Consider the following 18,910-nt stretch of genomic DNA (forward strand, 5'->3'; position numbering starts at 1 on the left):
CCAACCCCCAGCCTGCTCCTTCACCCCCAGCCCTGTTCTCAGCGCACTCCCACCCTCCTCTCAGTGCAGAGAGAGAAAGAGACTGGCTAGAACCGGGGAGAAGGTAGGTACCTACTCTATGTGGACAGGGCCGGGACCCCAGACCGGCAGCGGGCTGAGCGGGGCCGGCAGTCAGGATCCTGGCTGGCAGGAGCCGGCGGACGGAACCCCAAACCAGCAGCAGGCTGAGCCACTCAGCCCATGGCTGGTCTGGGGTCCTGGCTGCCGGCCCCACTTATCCCCCTGCTGGTCTGGGGTTCTGGCTGCCGGCCCCTTGCCACCCGGGGTCCCGGCCACAGGCCCCATTCAGCCCGCTGCCGGCCTCGGTGAACGGAACCCCAGGCCGGCAACGGGCTGAGCGGGCCGGCAGCATAAGATCAGCATTTTAATTTAATTTTAAATGAAGCTTCTTAAACATTTTGAAAACCTTGCTTACTGTACACACGACAGTAGTTTAGTTATATAATATATAGACATAGCGAGAGACCTTCTAAAAACGTTAAAATGCATTACTGGCATGCAAAACCTTAAATTAAAGTGAATAAATGAAGACTCGGCCCACCACCTCTGAAAGGTTGCCGACCCCTGCGCTAGGCCAACTTAGGCAGACAGACATCCCTGTGGGCCTCCTCCTGCAACAACCCCCAAACAGGCGGGCATGGCTGGAGCCTGACCGCAGCTGTGCCAGGCCCAGGGCACTCACTGGCGGAAGCCAGGAGCCGAGCGCCGCCCCTGGGTCCCCCCCAGGCCGAGCTCCAAGGAGAAGTGCACTGGATCTCAGTGCTGGGGAGACAGTGGAGGAGTAGCTGTGCCAGTGACTGATGCCAGCTGCAGCAGCCGCAGAGGGACAGGCGCTGCCAGGTCCTCGCTCATTGTGCCTGTAGCTGCTCTGAACGGGGTTGCCAGTTCTCCAGGCTTTCCCGGGATCGTCCCTCTTTTGAGGGCGCTGCCCTGAGCACTCCGTAAGGCTGCCCATTGTATGCTGCCAGCTGTCCAGTGTTATGGGCTCAGGAGCATCCTCGATACCCCGGGGTGGGGGTTGGGTTGTATCTCCGAGGCGGGAACCCCAATTCCGCATCGCTGTGTCTCTCCCACCTAAGCGTCAGTTGGCGCGTGATCTGGCCCACATCTGGAGCAGGTCTGGGAGGGGTGTGATTGTGGGGACAGGCCCTCTGAGAGAGACAATTCCTGCCCTGCTCCCCTCTGGTATTGTGTAATGGGGAGGGGGGAGGAAGGAGTGCACTTTGGCCCCAGATTCTCCTAATATTTAGGCACCTAACTCCCATGGGTTAGGTGCCTAAATACTGTTGGGGCTCTGGGCCTTACTGCCCCTTGCCAGCAGCTCTCTAAGGGCCCAATCCTGCAGACGCTTGCTCACAGGGGTTTAACTTTACTCCTGTGAGTAAATGAAGTCAATGGGGACATTTCATGCTGAGCCCGAGCCGCCCAGCCCCTAACCACCAGCTGGAGCAGAGCCCCTGCCAGCTTCAGGGGAGAGAGGGAACGTGGGTGGGAGCCACAGGCCTGGGTTAGGGGAGGCTTAGCCTCCTCTGGTCAATGATACCCCCCACCCATGTTTTCCAGTTTTTTGCGTGTTAGAGGCAAACAGACATCATGTATATGAACCTGCGAGAAAGTTGAGACAGTTTTTTGGGCACAGAGCTCACTGGAGTGGCAGACGAGGGGAATTCTGAGTGAGAAAAGCGCCTGCTGCTGTTTGTTTGTACTGTGTTCAGGGAAACAGGACTTGATGCATTTTCCCACCCCAAATGAACAAGATTACACTAAAGAATACAGCTGACTGTTATCACTGATTTCTCCCTGTGCAGGGCCCCCATTCTGGCTAACCTCCTGGGCCAAAGGGGCAACCGTAAAATGTTTAGTAAGGAATATTCACAATGGATGATAGAGAGCAGATTTTTCTAATGCTCTCTTGGAGGCCCGACATTCTGTGTATAACGTGGGATCTCAGGCATAATCTCTGGCATTAGGATAATCTGTTATCACTGGCCTGTGGCAATCCAGGGCTAACAGCAGAAAGGGCAGCAGGAGGCAGGATGCAGCACTGAAAATCATGCTATTCTGACAACAGTTCCTGGCCCACAAACAGATAAAGTGCACAGAGAGACAGAGAAGGCACAAACTCACAAAGAGTTATGGGTAAGGGTACAATTTTGGCAAGGGTATTTTTATTAAAAGTCACGGACAGGACGCGAGCAACAAGCAATAAATCACAGAAATTAAGCCAGAGCCCTGCCACCTGGGGCTGAACCCGAACCCTGCCACCTGGGCAGGGGCGCTGGGGCCAGGAGGCATGGAGATAATCTAGCCTTCGATTAAACTCTTTTTATAGCATCTCCATTGGCAGGAGGAAGTGATGCCAGTTGTCTGAAAACCCACTGGCCGGAGGTGCTGGGTGGGAAGTTTCTCTCCAGCGATTCCCCTAGATCCTCTCACCAGGCAGTAATATTGACAGCCATCGTTTTGGGCTGCCCAGTGCACAGCAGCAAGGGGCCCTGCACCCAGCGCTGCCCTGGCTCTGAGCGATCTGGATAGTTTGATCACCAGAAATGAGTTTACACTTGTTGGGGTGGAAGTGAGTAACACTGACAAAAGCGGCCAGTTCTGGGTTCAATCCCAGCCTCTGTGTGGTATAAAAGAGGTAGAAACATGTTGCACCTGCCCATGAGGGAATCCCCTGGCATAAGAGGGAATCCCTGGCCACACGGGACCAGCAGTATGACCATTTGCCATCCTCTTCCCAGCTTCCTTCAGAGGGGCCAGCTGTTAGGGTGACCGGACCGCACTGCACTCTGGCTGTTTGCAGGCCATGGCAGCAGACTGTAAGCTAGAGCAGTCCCTGGGGCTGGGGGTCCAGGCGGCCCCCCTGAGAAGCTGATACTATAACGAGGTGGAAAGTTGTCATACAGCCACCTCTGCCCTCCCTCTCTGATCCTGCACTGAGCTCCGCTCGGCCGGGAGGGAGAGTAAATGACTCTGGTCTTTTTAACGCACAGTGTGTGTGGATCTGGGCAGAGCATGTTCCAGAGAGAGTGGGTGGGACGTGCCACTCTCGGCTGGCTTCCTACCTCCTCTTTGGTTTGCATCCATCTTTATAGACTGCAAGCCCTTGGGGTCAGGGACCTGTTTACATGTCAGACACCAGCACCCATTGGCTGCTCTGTACGTGAATAATGAAATGTGGGTAACAACGCAATGTGTAATAACCCTAATGAATGAGCTGGGAATCTTTCCCAGGGCCAGCCAGATTAAATCAATCTGGAGTTCTGGACACACCAAGGTATGCCCACCCTCCCACCCCCGTGACTCCCCCCTCATGGCCCCATTCCTTCCACCCACCACTGGGGATGCTGGTGGCAGTGTCCATCCTTCCCCACCAGGATTAGCTACCAGGGGACCCCTATACTCAGGAGGAGATGGGGAGGCTGTAGGGCCCCCCCCATTAATTAGTTCACGACTATGGTGTGTCCACTTGGGAGTCCTGGTTGATCACAATGCACACTTCCCCTCCTGCCTCACTTAGGTCTGGTCTACACTACAGACCTATAGTGAAACAAGTGCATCACTCAGAGGTGTGAAAAATCCACACCCTGGGCCCTGAGCGACGTAGTTATACCAACCTAACCCCCTGTGTAGACAGTGCTATGTTGACAGGAGAACTTCTCCCACCAACATAGGCATCGCCTCTCAGGGAGGTGGATTAACTACGCCAGTGGGAGAGCTCTCTCCCGTTAGCATAGAGCATCTTCACCAAAGCACTATAGTGGCACAGCTGCGTTGGCGTAGTAGCGTAGGCGTGTTAAGTGTAGACGTGCCCTTAGGCCTGTGCTGGGGATTCCAGCTACTTTCTCAGGCTCTTTGCAAACTCAGGCTGATGTCACTGGGTCACCTATGCTTGATTTTCATTTTCAAGCTTTTCTCTGCAGACAGGAAGGCTAAAAGTGTACTTTACAAAAAGGAGGGGTGGCAGAATTGGGGTTCCAATGCAAGAAAAGGAGGACTTGTGGCACCTTAGAGACTAACCAATTTATTTGAGCATAAGCTTTCGTGAGCTACAGCTCACTTCATCGGATGCAAGAAGGAGACTCCAAGAGCAGGGGGCCGTAGGCAGGGGTCCATAGATCCCGTGCCTTAATCCAGCCCTGTAAATGCTCCCTGAAGGATAGGGAGGGTTGCTGTGTTCATCGTGACTGTGAAGCAGGGGTGCCAGAACGGGGAGGTCCAGGGGGCCATAGCCCTCCCACATTTTACTGGCTGTAAGGGCAAATGAGGGGTGGAGGGAGAAGAGTGAGCAGAGGGCGGAGTCTTAGGGGGAAGAGGCAGCCTCAGGAGAAGGGGTGGCATGAGGGCAAGAGCTCTGGGGGAAGGGGCGGCGCAGGGGTAGGGCCTCGGGGGAAGGGGCAGTGCAAGGGTGGAGGCTTGGGGGGCTCTGGGAGAAGGGACAGCATGAGGGCAGGGCTTGGGGAGAAGGGGCGTGGCATGAGGGTGGGACCTCGGGGGGAAAGGGGCAGGGTGGGGGAAGGGCCTTAGGAGGAAGGGGTGGCACCAAAGCAGAGACTCGGGCGAAGAGATGGCGCAGCAGCAGGGCCTTGGGGGAAGGGGCGGCATGAAGGGGCAGGGTGGGAGCAGGGCCTTGGGAGGAAGAAGCGGTTCCAAGGCAGGGCCTTGGGGGAAGGGGCTCAGGGGGAAGGGGCAGCACAGGGGTGGGGCTTCGGGGAAAGCAGCAGTGCTGAGCCCCCGCCAGCTTCGGGGGAGAGGGGGAGCAAGGGCGGAGCATGGGTGGGGCCACAGCCTGGGTTAGGGGAGGCTTAGCCTCCCCTGGCCTATTATATCCACCGTTCATGCATATATTAGTCTGAAAAGGGAAGGATTGAATTGGCCGGGATGCAGAGTGTTTCCTACTTTACCTAGTATTTCTGGGCAGCCTCCTCAGCGAAAAGCACTTTGTGAGATCTGTGCTCTGCCGATTCCCAACACGCCACACACACGACTTCCCCGTCCTCTCCACAGAACAGGTTGAGTTTCTCCTGGTGTCTTACGCACAGCTTCTCCTGTCCCTTCCTTTCCAGGAGTTTGATGGTTTCAGTGCTATTCACCAGCTCCCAGTTGGGCTGGAGAGTCCTTTTCTGAATCCAAGCTCGGCAGTTTGGGCAGCACAAAGGTTCGAAATCCCCCTTTCCCCCAGCCTCGCAGTAGTTAGTGATGTAGACTCGGCAGAAGTTGTGGCCATACTCTGCGTTCACCAGCTCTTTCATATAATCCAGGCAGATGGAGCATTTGGTTTCCTCTTGGATTTCCTGTGCAGGAGTCACTGAGGTCATGTCTCCTTGGATCTCTGGGTTTCTGTTCTCTCTGCCTTCTGCTAGATACCAAAAATGATGGGCTTAATAAAAAACACTGGATTTATGGCTCATTACACCAATCTGTAACCCACTAACCTTCTCTGTCCTGAGCCGGAGAGGGGTTAACTGCTCACTTCACCTTGCAACATGTGTTAACTCCTTATCTGTTCCACCTTGTATTTAGCTGCAAAACTCTGAGGTTACGTCTACACTACAACAAAAAGCCCGCAGTTTGAAAGAGGTGCTGAGTATAGAGCTGCCTGTGTTGGGTCTGTGGTATAGACCAATAAGGATTGTGGTTCCCAGAGTCTGACAGCCTTTCACTACCAGGAAATTCACTCAACCAAATTAAATAAATAGAATAGAATGGGCCTGGCTGGTGAGGGTGGAGTCAGCTTATGGGAAAGACAGGATCTAAGCATTCCCTTTAGGCCCAGATCAAGGGATTTAGGCACCTTTGAGGATCTGGTCCCTACAGGACTAAATTCCCCTCTGGGATGGTCAGTCTTTAGCAGCATTTCCTGGTACTGCTACCCAATCCTAGGAAATCTTGGAGATTTCCCTCAAAAATAAACCAAAGTGTCTTCATTTCTAGCACATTTCCCGTTCAGGAATGCTTTACTGAGTTATATAATTAATCCCGTTCAGGCTTGTGGCCTATAGGGCTATTCTGATTGCTTGCCCATATATCTTTTCTTACAAGTTTGATCATTTGTTACATTAGAAGTATGTTCTTTGTTATTACAATAGGTTTATTATAGAAGGTCCTTGCAAATTCTATGTAGCCTGATTCTGGGCTAAGAACCTTATTATCTTCTGATCACATGAACTGGCGAGCCTATAACCCATATTATCTATTAATCGCCCATAAAATCGGGCAACATCCTGTTAATCTGTAGCTGAAAATACAACCTGGGAAATGCCCTGATGATTCATTGTTATTTCTCCTTGAGCTTGGAGCATATCCTTGGCTCTGCACAACACACGGTCACTTCCCCAACTGATGAGGGAACTTGTAATCCACTGTGGAAGTGGGACCTCTGCTCAACCAGCGCTTTGGATCAATATGGTTAAAGCAAAGTATCTTGACAGTAAAAAACACCAGAAGCAAGATCTGCTGAAGGCAAATCAGACTGCGATAAGAGTATCTCCTAATCTCTGACATTCAAATAAGATTTTTCACTTCAAGACAGTCACCTTCCCCACTCCTGGGCAGTCTGGGGATCTGAGCCACAGCCAGCTGAGGTCTATAGAAAGACTACAGGGCCCAAGATATTTAGGTGCCTAACTCATATGTGATTTAGGCATCTAAGCATCTTTGAGGATGCTGGAGCTGGAGCTGTGAGACAACCTGAGTGATTGCAGCAAGCTCCCAGCTAGTCCTGTGGTCACAGTGGAGGAGATGGGAGAGCTGTAGAGGATGAAGGTATCCTGTGGGAGAGACCCCAGCCCCTCTCCTCTCTATCCCTGAAGGGAGAATCTCGACACATCTTCCTCTCTCCTCCACCTGCTCAGATTTAGGGTAAGGGAGACACAAACATACCCATAAAGGACTTAGGCCCACAAGGTATTCAAGCACCTAACTCCCATTGAAACCAAAGGGATTTAGGCACCTTTGAGGATCTGGGCCTAACTCCTTTATCCCCAAGGGTAGGAGCAAGTCATTTGGGGGCCGAAGGTCCTAGTTTGGATCCCTATTAATAACTGTGATGTCTGTCCCGAGGCCTGTACACGGGGCCTTGACTATGTGAGCTCCATCGAGGCGTCAAGATTTGGATCTAGCAGGCTAAACAGAGTGCAATGGGGCAGGATACTTCCTAAACTACTACTTCTTCTTTCTTATGGCTTGGGTAGATAGCAACACCTACAAAGGTAAATCTAAGTTTAATAGCCAGCACATTGCCACAGCAGTGAGCTGATGAACGTCCTTCAGGTCCCCGGCAAAAGAACGAAGGGGACATTCAGATATGACGTGCTCTATCATTTGGGCCTGGTGACCAGTCACATACAGGTGTTTGCCGCATTTTCCACTTAAAGAGGGTTTGTCCACATCTGTCCCATTTCTAAACTGACAAAGGGGGGCGCTGTTCATCTGGCTGCAGCTACCATTCCCTGTAACCCATCTTGAGGGCACAGAACATTTCAAGGGGGGGGGGGGGAACGGGCAAACAAAGAAACAGCAACCCTTTTTCTGATCACTTCCGAGTTTATTTCTGTATTTAATGCCAAATGGCCCAGACAAGAGGACCCTTTAGCATCCTCTAGAGACCCTGTTCTAAAAACACTTTGGGCCCAGATTATGTGAATCATTTAAAAAAAAGAGAATTTGCTCAAATAACACTGCCTAATGTCCACCAAACCCTCTTTGCAGCTGGGGAATCTTAATTTCCAATTATCCTGTAAAAATACAAAGCGGTGCTGTAAAGAAAGAGACATGCTTCCAGTGGTAAGTCGTTCATTGATGTTATTGTGTAGTACTGGAACTGTGTTAGCATGTGCCGGTACACGTCTGGGCTCTGGGGCCAATGGTGCTGTATTTCAAGACATCCCCTGCCCTTAAGAGTTCACAATCTGTGTAGATGAGGAGAGAAAGCAGGCGGACACAAACAAAGGAGGACGGACTCAGGAATCAGCCTGGCACAGGAATCGCAATAAGCAGCCATTGCACAGCTGCAACCTGGCCCCTTGCTCCTAAAATAAGCAGATTAATCAGTACAGTACAGAAACCTCAGCCCCGTTCACAAAGTGACTGATACTCCAAAGCCTCCCTCTCCAAGGGGCTCTGCCCTCTCTGCTCCCCTCCAGTCAAACAACTTCCCAGCCTGCCCAGCGCTATTGACCACCTCCGTAACCCAAGGAGTGACTAGGGCAGCAGGGGAGAGGCTAGTTCTTTAGCTGGAAGGTGAGGAACAGAATTCCAGCTCCTCCCTGGCTGGCCATCCCCAGCCATCAGGGCCCACAGGGGCCTAGATCCCTCCGCAGCTCCTAACTTTTCTCCAGGGAGAGAGAAAGTGGCTCATTCTTGGCTCTCTCACTGGGAGACAGTTTCTAGCGGGTGAAGGGGAGCAGAGCAGCCGGGGACTGGAGATTGTTACCTGGGGGCACAGGGGCAGTGAGGAGCAAGGCAGCTGGAAACTATTTACTTTTCAGAAAGTCGGACAGGGAATAAAAACTTTTCCTTTTTGTGGGCTGGGGGGTGGCTGCCTGGGCTGAATGGGGCTCTGTTCCTCTTATAGGGTAGGTGGCATGGGCTGGATAGCAGTGGATCGGCCTGCGGGGGTGACAAGTGTTTGGCCTCAGTTTCCCTTGTTGGAAGGTACTGAGCCGAGAGTTGCCTGAGACAGGGGTTGCGTGCTCTGCTGAGGCAGTGGCTAGGTTTAATTCAGTGCCGCTCATTCTTTCTGGATATTGGAGAAACCCTGGGGGTGCGAAGCAGACACGATGGTGACCTTTTTGGGGAAAATGTCTGTTGGAGATGTGGATTTGAAACCTCATTTCTGAAGGAGCCAGTCTGAGCCAGGACACCTTTCCCACCACCCAGAAGAAAGGGAGGACTCTCTCCCCAGTGAAAGAGGCCTTCAGGTAGCAGAAGATGAGGGACTTGCGATCAGCATCGAAAAGTGCCACCTGCCCCCCTTCATAGTCCAAAGAAACCCGGATCCTCTGGGGGACCCAGCTCAGAGACAGGGGGATTTCTTCAGACGAGGTGAGTGCCCAGTACTCACCTCTGCGCAGAGCTACAGAGAAGATCCCTCCCTCAGGGCTATATTTGACCGGTCCCTTCCTCTTCACCGACTCTCTGGCTACCCCCACAGCCCAGCCTCCCCCTTCGCCCACCTCCAGCTCCCAGTAATGTCTCCCTGAGGTGAATCCCTCACAGCCCAGCACACAGAGAGAAGAATCAAATCTCTTGGGATTGTGGGGCAGATCCTGCCAGGCATCTCCATATTTCACATGTTGCCGATCCTCAGACAGGATGAGTTTGGGATGAGCCGTGTCTGGATCCAGAGTCACATTCACTGGGGAGAGAGAGAATCTGAGTGTTAGGGGCAGAGCTCAGCCCCGGGAGAGGCTGGGACCCTCCCTGATTTCCTGCCTGTCTCAGGTCCCAGGGAGCTGCCCCTGCAGGGGGCTGAGCAGCCATTTCACGTCAGCTCCCTTCTGCCAGGCACTAGGAGGCACTGTAAGAACTGACTCTGCATCTGCTCCTACCGGGGCTGCTGTACCCCCACAGCTAGGGTGGGAGTGGGGGCAAAGTTGAGTGAAAGAGGGAGCGTTTTCAGCTGTCCACTGGGGAAACCCTCTGGCTAGCCCAGAGAGAAGGGGAGAGGAGGGGACAGCATGGGGAAATGGAAGTGATACTGGGTGGAAGGAAAGACCCACCACCTATGGGGAAGGAAGACAGTGGGAACCCTGTGGAAGGGCACCCAACCCGTGCAAGGGCACCCAACCCATGGAAGGGCAGGAAGTGTGGGAATATGGCATCAGAGTCCAGGAGGAAAAGACAAGAAAGCAATGGGGCTGGAGGAGAGAGAATGATGGGAGTCATGCTCCAAGGAGACACTGGGGGATGGAGACATCACACCACTGACTCCCAGCCCATCTGTATATCACCTCTTCTCAGTCGTATGCTTAGAGCAGTAATGGCCTCTCCACCAAGCCCTTTTCCTACAAGTCTCCGGAGGCGGGAAACTACCATGAGGTGGGAAACTGGCTCTGTTTGATCCCAGACTTTTCTTCTGCAAGTGAATCCAGATCCGCAAACCCGTCTCCTCTTCGGTTCTTCTCATTGTTACAATATCCCCGGGAAAACTTACCCTTTTCACCTACGTTTTCCATCTCCTTTGCCAAAAATTGACTCCCTTCCACCTCCAGCTCAAATACCAGGATGTCTAGAGAGAAGACAGGGGGAGAAGAGATGCATTTTCATACACTCATATTTATGATAAGGTTTCCTACAACTGACATGCTTTATTTCTGTGACACAAACACAGGGGAAGGGAGCTCAGATACCCAGAGAGAGAAACAAAGGAAGAGAGCGTGAATAATAAAATTCACTCTTGTTGTTGTTGGTTCTCTATTGTATTTTTGTAGGCATATTTTGTGATTCCCCATAATTATATTTGTGATTCTCCATGATTAGTCCCCCACAATTTAAAGTACAGGGCACTACCAATTAAAAGATCTTTCGGGTCTCTTGTTCACTTGCAAGCTGCTGATGGTGTCTGCGTAAAGCTTGTAAACCACTCAATTGCTCTAAGTGATACTTTGTAATTGATATTGACATTTTGTGACAACAACTGTTCTTAGAAATGACACAGAGACTCCCACCCTCTGTAGTTTTATCTCACTTTACATATTAAAAGACAGGGAGTTTCAAATGAATTAGCAACACCCCAAAAGTTAAAAAGACAGTAGAATAACTGTGATTAAGATAAAGAACGTATGTGAATGAATGATTGGTTCAGATGAATAATGGTAATGAATGAATGGTTCGGAAGGTGCCAGCCTAGGAATTCAGTATCGATGGGCCGAAGAATGTGCAGAGTGGAGACAACCAGATGACCGCAGGAGGGCAGACTGGAATCCACCCAATAGCCTCAAGGATGGGAGAACCGAAGAACAAGATAACATCTGGCAGCACGCAGCCGTCAGGAATGTGCCATCTGCTGATTGATTCAGCAACAACATGATGAAGCAATTCCCATGGACTGGCATAGGAATAAATTCCTATAAAAATGGACTCTAGAAAGTGAGAACTTTGAGTCTGGTTCTGCTGCCACCCTCCAGGAGCATCGGATGTGCATCTGACACGGACTTGGCTCCGCTCTTGTGGACAGGCTACCTGGCCAGTACTCTGTCACGGGCAACTTCTAGGCTGGTTAACTATAACAACTAAGCAGAATGAATGTATGAATGGATATGTGTATAAATAAGGTATAAGTAAGGAATTGTAGTGACATAGAATTGTGTGTTTTTATCTTTGTATTATATTTACAATAAATGGGGCATTTTGCCTTATCCCCTTTACAAGATCCTGTTGGTCTTATTTTTATGATATAACATTTTCTCTTCCCTTGGCCCTTCCCGGGAATGTATAACCTATTTTTTTACTATTATTGAGTTGGGCTTGACATCAACACTGTTTATCCAGAGCCCATGTCTTCCCACAGTGACATTTTGATTTGCACTTCTTGATACCTTTGAATTCCCTCAGAAACTTCTCCAGAATGATCCTTTTCTGGGAGAAATCACAGATTCTCTTTTCCAGCTCAGAAGGACTTTCCACCGCCACCTGGGCCTTCCCTTTCTCACACCTAGAGAGAAACAGGCTTTGCTAAGGAATCGCAGTTTGCTGTGTAATTATGCATTCATTATGTTCTGATCATCTTGGAAGTGAAAGCTGTGAAGTGGAGCAGCCTGCTGGATAACTTGCTCTACTCGGGGCAGGTAGGCCCAGCTCCACAAAGTTACTTGGGCAACAAAACCTCAGATTTTGGTGCCAATGTCCCGATTTTAGGTGCCACAATCCATGTGCTCCAGCTGCTGCCAAACCCTAAAGGCACCTAAATTTGCTCAGCATTGACATTTTCACAGTGCAAGTGCCCTAGGTGCCTACATTCTTGCTTCTCACCAGATGTCCGGATGCCCAAGCCCCAGAACAATCCACTAACTGGGGGAAGAGAGGCATTCCTCTGCCTAAGCCTCCCGTGCGGCCCAATTTGGTAACCATGCTCAGACATCACCTCTGCTGGATTGGGTCCCTATTGGCATAGGTGGCACATGAGTCTTCCATTTGGGGAGATTCACACGCTGGAAGCTCCCTAGAAGTGAGGCGGGGGCCACTGGTGGCTGGACCATGGCCCCACCCTAGAGACCCCGCCCCTATTTGGCCTCTTCCCCTGGAGGCCCAGCCCTGGCCCCATCACTTTTTCCTGCCTTATGCAAGCAACCCGGGGGCGGTGGGGAGGGATGGAGAGGAGCAAGGGGTGGGCAGGGAGTGGCCTCGGGGGAAGAGAAACACAGCGGGGGTGGAAAGAGGCAGGCAGGGCCATGGGGGAAGAGGTCGAGTGGGGGTAGGGCGGAGCGAAGGCAAGGCCATGGTCCAGGCACCAGTGGGGGACCTTCCCACTTCCATGGAGCTTTGCTTCTGGTTCTCCAAAGGCAGTGGCTGGCCAGCACGCCTCCAGACAGGTGACCCGTGCTGTAGCTGCGGCATTTCCCCCCTGCGTGGCCGGCCTTTTCAGGAGGCTCAGCCTTGCCTGGCCTTTTATACGCGCCACCCATGCTTACTGGAGAACTTACACAAAATGGCTGGGGGGAGAAGAGACTCCTTCAGAACTTCTAGCCCAGGGATTCCAGTAGTCACCGTGGACATTGGAAACCCCCAGTTCAAGCACTCCCTCCAACTGAGGGGGGGAAGGGTTAGGCCCAGACTGCCAGACATATTTAGGTGCCTATCTTCCACTGAAATCAATGGGAGTGAAGGGCCTAAATACCTTTGAGGTTCTGGGCCCCAGGAGTCTAAGTCTGGTGCTGTTCAGGCTCTTAAGTCACTCAGGCACTTTTGAAAACTGTGTTGTCAATCTTTTGTTTTCAGTGGGTTTTTTTAAAATTGGAAAAAAAAGAAAATACTTTCTTGAAACCCAAGTAAATAAATGAAAATAGGTACATTAAGGAAAAGGAAAAGCTGCTTTTTGAAGCTTGTGGAACAAAAATGACTTTGCCATGTTTGTATTTCTTTCCCCGTGGGTTGTTTTTTTTGGGGGGGGGTGGTTAATCATAAAAACATAAGAACGGCCAGACAGGGTCAGACCAAAGGTCCATCTAGCCCAGTGTCCTGTCTGCCGACAGTGGCCAAGGCCAGGTGCCCCAGAGGGACCAAACAGAACAGGGGACCATCCAGTGACTCATCCCCTGTCTCCCAATCAACTCTACCCAGCATGTCTTTAAGCAGGGAAGATTAGTGGCTGGGAAGATGCATATGCAAGCCCTTTCCCAGCACCGTGAGGGATCAGAGGAAGTGAGGAGCCACGTACCTGCTCAAGATGCTTCTGATATCCTAGAGGAGGGAGAGAGAGAGAGAAAAGGAGCTCCGTATCACAGGGACATGAAACAGAGCTGACAAATTATCTTGGTGCCCATTAATTTTTTTATTTATCTCACACGTAAACTAGAGCAATAGAAGCCTCGACATACCTGCTCTAAGGTTTGAAAAACCGTACTCAGAGAAGCGTTATCAATAGTTCATAATCGAGCTGGAAGGGCATATCAAATGGGGACCCACAGGGATCTCTCCTGAATCCAGTTCTTGTCAATATCTTCATAAATTATTTGGACAATGGCAGAAAGAGTACACTTATAAAGTTTGTGGATGAAAGCAAGCTGGGAGGGGTTGCAAGTACTTTGGAGGACAGGATTAGAATTCAAAATGATCTGGACAAACTGGAGAAATGGTTTGAATTAAATAGGATGAAATTCAAAAAGGACAAATGCAAAGTGCTCCATTTAGGAAGGAACAATCTGTTGCACACATACAAAATGGGAAATGACTGCCTAGGAAGGAGTACTGCGGAAAGGGATCTGGGGGTCATAGTGGACCACAAGCTAATTATGAGTCAACAGTGTAACCACTGTTGCAAAAAAAGCAAACATCATTCTGGGATGAATTAGCAGGAGTGTTGTAAGCAAGACACAAGAAGTTATTCTTCCACTCTACTCTGTGCTGATTAGGCCCCAACTGGAGTATTGTGTCCAGTTCTGGACACCACACTTCAGGAAAGAGGTGGACAAATTGGAGAAAGTCCAGAGAAGAGCAACAAGAATGAGTAAAGGTCTAGAAAACATGACCTAGGAGGGAAGATTGAAAAAAATTGGGGTTGTTTAGTCTGGAAAAGAGAAGACAAAAGGGGGACATGATAACCATCTTTAAGTATGTAAAAGGTTGTTATGAAGAGAAGGGTGATAAATTGTTCTTAACCACCGAGGACAGGACAGGAAGCAATGGGCTTACATTGCAGCAAGGGAGGTTTAGGTTGGACATTAGGAAAAGCTTCCTAACTGGCAGGGTGGTTAAGCTCTGGAACAAATTACATAGGAAGGTTGTGGAATCTCAGTCACTGGAGGTTTTTAAGGACAGTTTAGACAAACACCTGTCAGGGATGGCCTAGAGACCCTGCCTCCATGCAGGGGACAGGACTACATGACCTCTCGAGATCCCCTCCGGTCCTACTTTCTATGATTCTCTTTAACAGTGTAATCTCAGGGATATCCTCTGTACCTAACTGCTTAGTTAACTGTACTTCCCTGTCACAATCACTTTGGACCACAAATAAGTGTAACAGTAATTAATAATCATCATCCTCATGCCCAGATCTGTGTTTGAATGAAGTAGCCACATGGGCCTCGGTATTTGGCTACACACCATCCCAATGCTGCTGAGTTGGTGTTTAAGTGGTTAGCATATCTGCCTTCTAAGCCCTTCTCCTGGGTTCTTTACCCAGCCAGTAGAGGGCAATGATATCTGTAGGAGAGGATGTTTGGCTTTGTGGCAAAGCACTTGATTGAGGTGCAGGAAAACTCCATTCAGCTCTTGGGCACAGACAGAGTTGCACTCACTTAAGGCACGGCTACACTGCAATCCGAGGTGTGACTGCATGTGCAGCATGTGGGGACGTACGTGAGCTAGCTCCAATCAAAATAGCAGTGAAGCTGCTGCAGCAGCATGCATTATACACCCCAGCTGGGACCCTGGATATGTACTTGAGCAGTGAGTCCATGGTGCCACCTGCACTGCCCTGGCTTCACAGCAATTGTTATTGGAGCTAGCTAGATCAACGCTGACTCAGGCATGTCTACATGAGCTGCAGTCACACTCCTGCTTGCAGCGGAGACGTACCCTTAATCTCGCTGGGTCTCAGTTTCCTACTCACAAGAGGAGGAAAATTCATTAATAGCAACATAATTTGTTTAAAAAATACACACTGTGAGCTCTATACTGAGGTTTGAATTTTGCACTCCATGACTCGTGAGTTTTATCCTCTCCCCCTTCCCCAAATGCCTTGCAAGAATCAGGGGTCTCACCTGCAGGAATTCACTCGCAGGCTGCTGGCACTTCCCCTCCATCTCACTGATCAACTCACTGAGACGGGAAATCTCCGCTGAGAGTTTGGTGACATTTTCATTCTGCATCTTCCCAATCTCCTTTTCCAGGCCTCCCAATTGGGCCAGCAGGAGTCGCTCTTGTTCCTCCAACAGCTGGCGCAATTGCAGAATGTCAGACATGATTTTCCCTCTCTCATCATCCGTCTTCTCCTGTAACGGACAGACACAAATAAGGAAAAGGTAGGGCAGGGGACATGTCGTGGCATACCTTGCACCAGATGTAAATTAACTAGGGCTGTCAAACGATTCAAAAAATCAACTGCAAGATTAAAAATAATAATCAGTTTAAATCACACTGTTAAACAATAATAGAATACCAATTTAAATTTATTATAAATATTTTTGGATGTTGATTTCAATTACAACACAGAATACAAAGTGTACAGGGCTCACTTTACATTGTTTTTTTTTTATTACAAATATTTGCACTGTAAAAAAAGATAAACAAAAGATGCAATCTAGAAGTCAAAGCATGAAGGGGCATACAAATGTTTAGCCTATCTGACATGTAAATACCTTGCAACGCTGGCTACAAAATAAGAAGCAAGCAGCATTATCTCCCATAAAGATAAACAAATTTGTCTTAGTGATTGGCTGAACAAGAAGTAGGACTGAGTGGACTTGTAGGCTCTAAAGTTTTACATTGTTTTATACTTGAGTGCAGATATGTAAAAAACAATTCTACATTTGTAAGTTGCACTTTCATGTTAAAGAGATTGCACTACAGTACTTGTATAAAGTAAATTGAAATACGATTTCTTTATCCTTTTTACAGTGCAAATATTTGTAATCAAAAATTATAATATAAAGTGAGCACTGTACACTTTGTATTCTGTGTTGTAATTGAAATCAATATATTTGAAAACGTAGGAAACATCCAAAAATATTTATAATACATTTAAATTGGTATTATTGTTTAACAGTGAGATTAAAACTGCAATTAATCGTGATTAATTTTTTTTAATTGAGGTAACTAAAAACAAATTAATCACTTGAGTTAAGTGCAATTAATTGACAGCCCTAAAAGTAACATATTTTCATTGACCCCCCCATGGCCAGGTGTGCACATTCAAGAGAATTTCATTGCCACTTGTGAAATGTCAACAGGGCCTTTTGATAGAAACTCCCCCCACGCCAGTAGATCAGTGTTTTCCCCTAAAGCTTCCCACTTTGGTCATAATGTCTCTTAATGCTGTGTTGGCCCTAATTTGTCTTTCTGCTGCCTCTTCATGTATCATCTGATCAATGGGCTCCAACAAACCAGATTTTTCCAAGAGCAGGTTTCAGAGCGACAAGGGCAGTGGTTTATTGGGACAGAAGCCGAAGGAAGGGGTGAAAATCAGTATAGATCAAAACAAACAATTTAGGAGAATCACGATGCTCATGCAGAGACAAAAGAAAGACACACACCAGACATGCCAAACCCGAGGAAAAAAAATGCAGACATTGGACTTGGTTTTGGCTTAATTGGCTTATGTGTTGCTTATTGGCTAGTTTTGGGCTTGTAGCTTGTTGCTTGTTTGGCTTGTTGCTTCTTTTTTTTGACTGGCTCCCAGCAAGCAGGGGCAAGGGGGAGCACGCAGAGCAAGGGGAGGAGAGAGTCAGGGGTGCACAGTGGGCCCACCACAGTCCCAGACTGCACGCCAGGGGGATCTAGTCTCACAGAGTGTTGGGGTTCTTAGGGATTGGCTTGTTTTGGCCTTGTTTTGAAATGGGATTAGCTAGATTTTTGGCTTATTGTGAAAGTCAGGGTGCTTATTTACTGCGTGAAAGTGGGCAACTGTGATGCACACACGGCTGCAAACATGCATGCAAAGAGCGAGAGGAACAGAGGAGCTGTGCAAACCCAAGACACACCCTGGAACAGGGCCACTTGCCCCAGGAGCTGAAGAGTGTGGGGCTAAGCCAGAGGTCCCCAAACTGTGGGGCGCTCCCCCCTTCAGGGGGTGCAGCGGGGCCTGAGCCAGCCCCCACAGGGAGCAGGGAGGGAGCGCCGCCCAGCCCCTCCCCGTCCCCAGCTCTGCTCCAGTCCCACCTGCAGCCACAGCCTCAGCTCCCAGCCCCGCACCTGGCCCCTCGGCGCAGCTCTGCTTCCAGCCCTGCCCCCCAGGCCCTGGCTGTGGCTCCAGCCCCAGCTATGGCCCCAGCCTCTCCCCCCATCCGGAGCCATGGCCCCACTCCCAGCAGGAGCAGGCTTGGACAGGGATGGGGGGGGGGGTGCGACCTTCAAAAGTTTTGGGACCACTGGGTGAAACCAATCCAGATTTTGGACAAAGCCCCACCTGAGGGGAATCAGGCAATTGCCGGCAAAGAGCAGATAGAGGTGGCTGTCCTCAGGGAATGGCTAGTGCAAAGAGGAAGGCAATGTCTACACGTACAACGCTCTATGTTCTCCTATTGCCATAAAAAAAATCACCCGTGAGCAGCATAACTTATGTCGGTGGGAGAAGCACTGTGAACATGTCGGTGTAACTGACGTCGCTCGGGGGGGGTGGGGGTGGAATATTCACCCCCCTGAGCGACAGAAGTTTTGCTGACCTAGGCAGCAGTGTACACATAGCTGCAGAGGAAGGCTCTGGCAGGACCATGACACCAGGAAGCTAGGAGGGTAAAGCCCAGCGAGCAGGAGGCTCAGGGCGCTGGGAAACCCTGACTGTGTTTGGGAGTGGGTGTCAGAGCTCCAGTGAGGGGGAACATTTGGGAGATCAAACTAGAATGGAAGAAGAGCCCGGAGGGGCAGGGGAGGGAGAGAGAAAGTGCCCGAGCTAAATATCTTCCATAGCTGGTCAGGATATTAGACAGACACGGTAAGTGAGGTGACATCTTTTAGCGGACCAGCATCTCAAAAGCTTGTACGTTGCACCAACAGAAGTTGGTCCAATAAAAGATATTACCTCACCCACCTTCTCTCTCTCTCTCTCTCGAGCTAAATATGGACTTTTTCTTTGTGTTGTTGGAATGGACTTTGGCTTGTTGTAAACTGGTTCTGGTATGAAACTAGGGGTACTATTTACCAGAGAAAGCCTCTGAGAGTTCTTAAAGGATCCTGAAGAGAGGGAAAAATGGAGTGGGGGGGGGTCGGCCTTCAGAGACACCCTTAGTCAGTAAGCAGTAGTCATGTTATTCCCCACCACCACCAACCTACAGATTCATAACAGGAACCTACCAGGTATTCCTGGCTTTTCCCCTCCTTGGCCTGTCTGTATTTGAGGAGTTTTTCTCTCTCTTCCTTCAGGGTCTGCAGTTGTGTCCAAATTCGTTCCTGAGCAAAGAAACACGGTATGTGATCTGTTCTGCTGGGAGGGGCATCCTGGCTGTCTTCTTCACAGAAAACAATTTAAATA

General features: G+C 49.8%; 1 protein-coding gene across 1 annotated transcript in view; it reads right to left on the bottom strand.

Annotated features, from left to right (window-relative positions):
- Positions 1–7,588: 7,588 nt before the first annotated feature.
- The window catches only part of LOC125621555 (uncharacterized), a 28,223-nt gene continuing 16,901 nt past the window's right edge, over positions 7,589–18,910 (bottom strand). Inside the window, 6 exon segments of the mRNA XM_075119083.1 lie at positions 7,589–9,421; positions 10,220–10,294; positions 11,604–11,719; positions 13,442–13,464; positions 15,486–15,716; positions 18,733–18,828. Of these exon segments, the coding sequence (XP_074975184.1) occupies positions 8,538–9,421; positions 10,220–10,294; positions 11,604–11,719; positions 13,442–13,464; positions 15,486–15,716; positions 18,733–18,828 (1,425 nt within the window). The 3' untranslated portion in view covers positions 7,589–8,537.

This window comes from Caretta caretta, chromosome 14, assembly GCF_965140235.1.
Source record: "Caretta caretta isolate rCarCar2 chromosome 14, rCarCar1.hap1, whole genome shotgun sequence".
NCBI classification, from domain to species: domain Eukaryota; kingdom Metazoa; phylum Chordata; order Testudines; family Cheloniidae; genus Caretta; species Caretta caretta.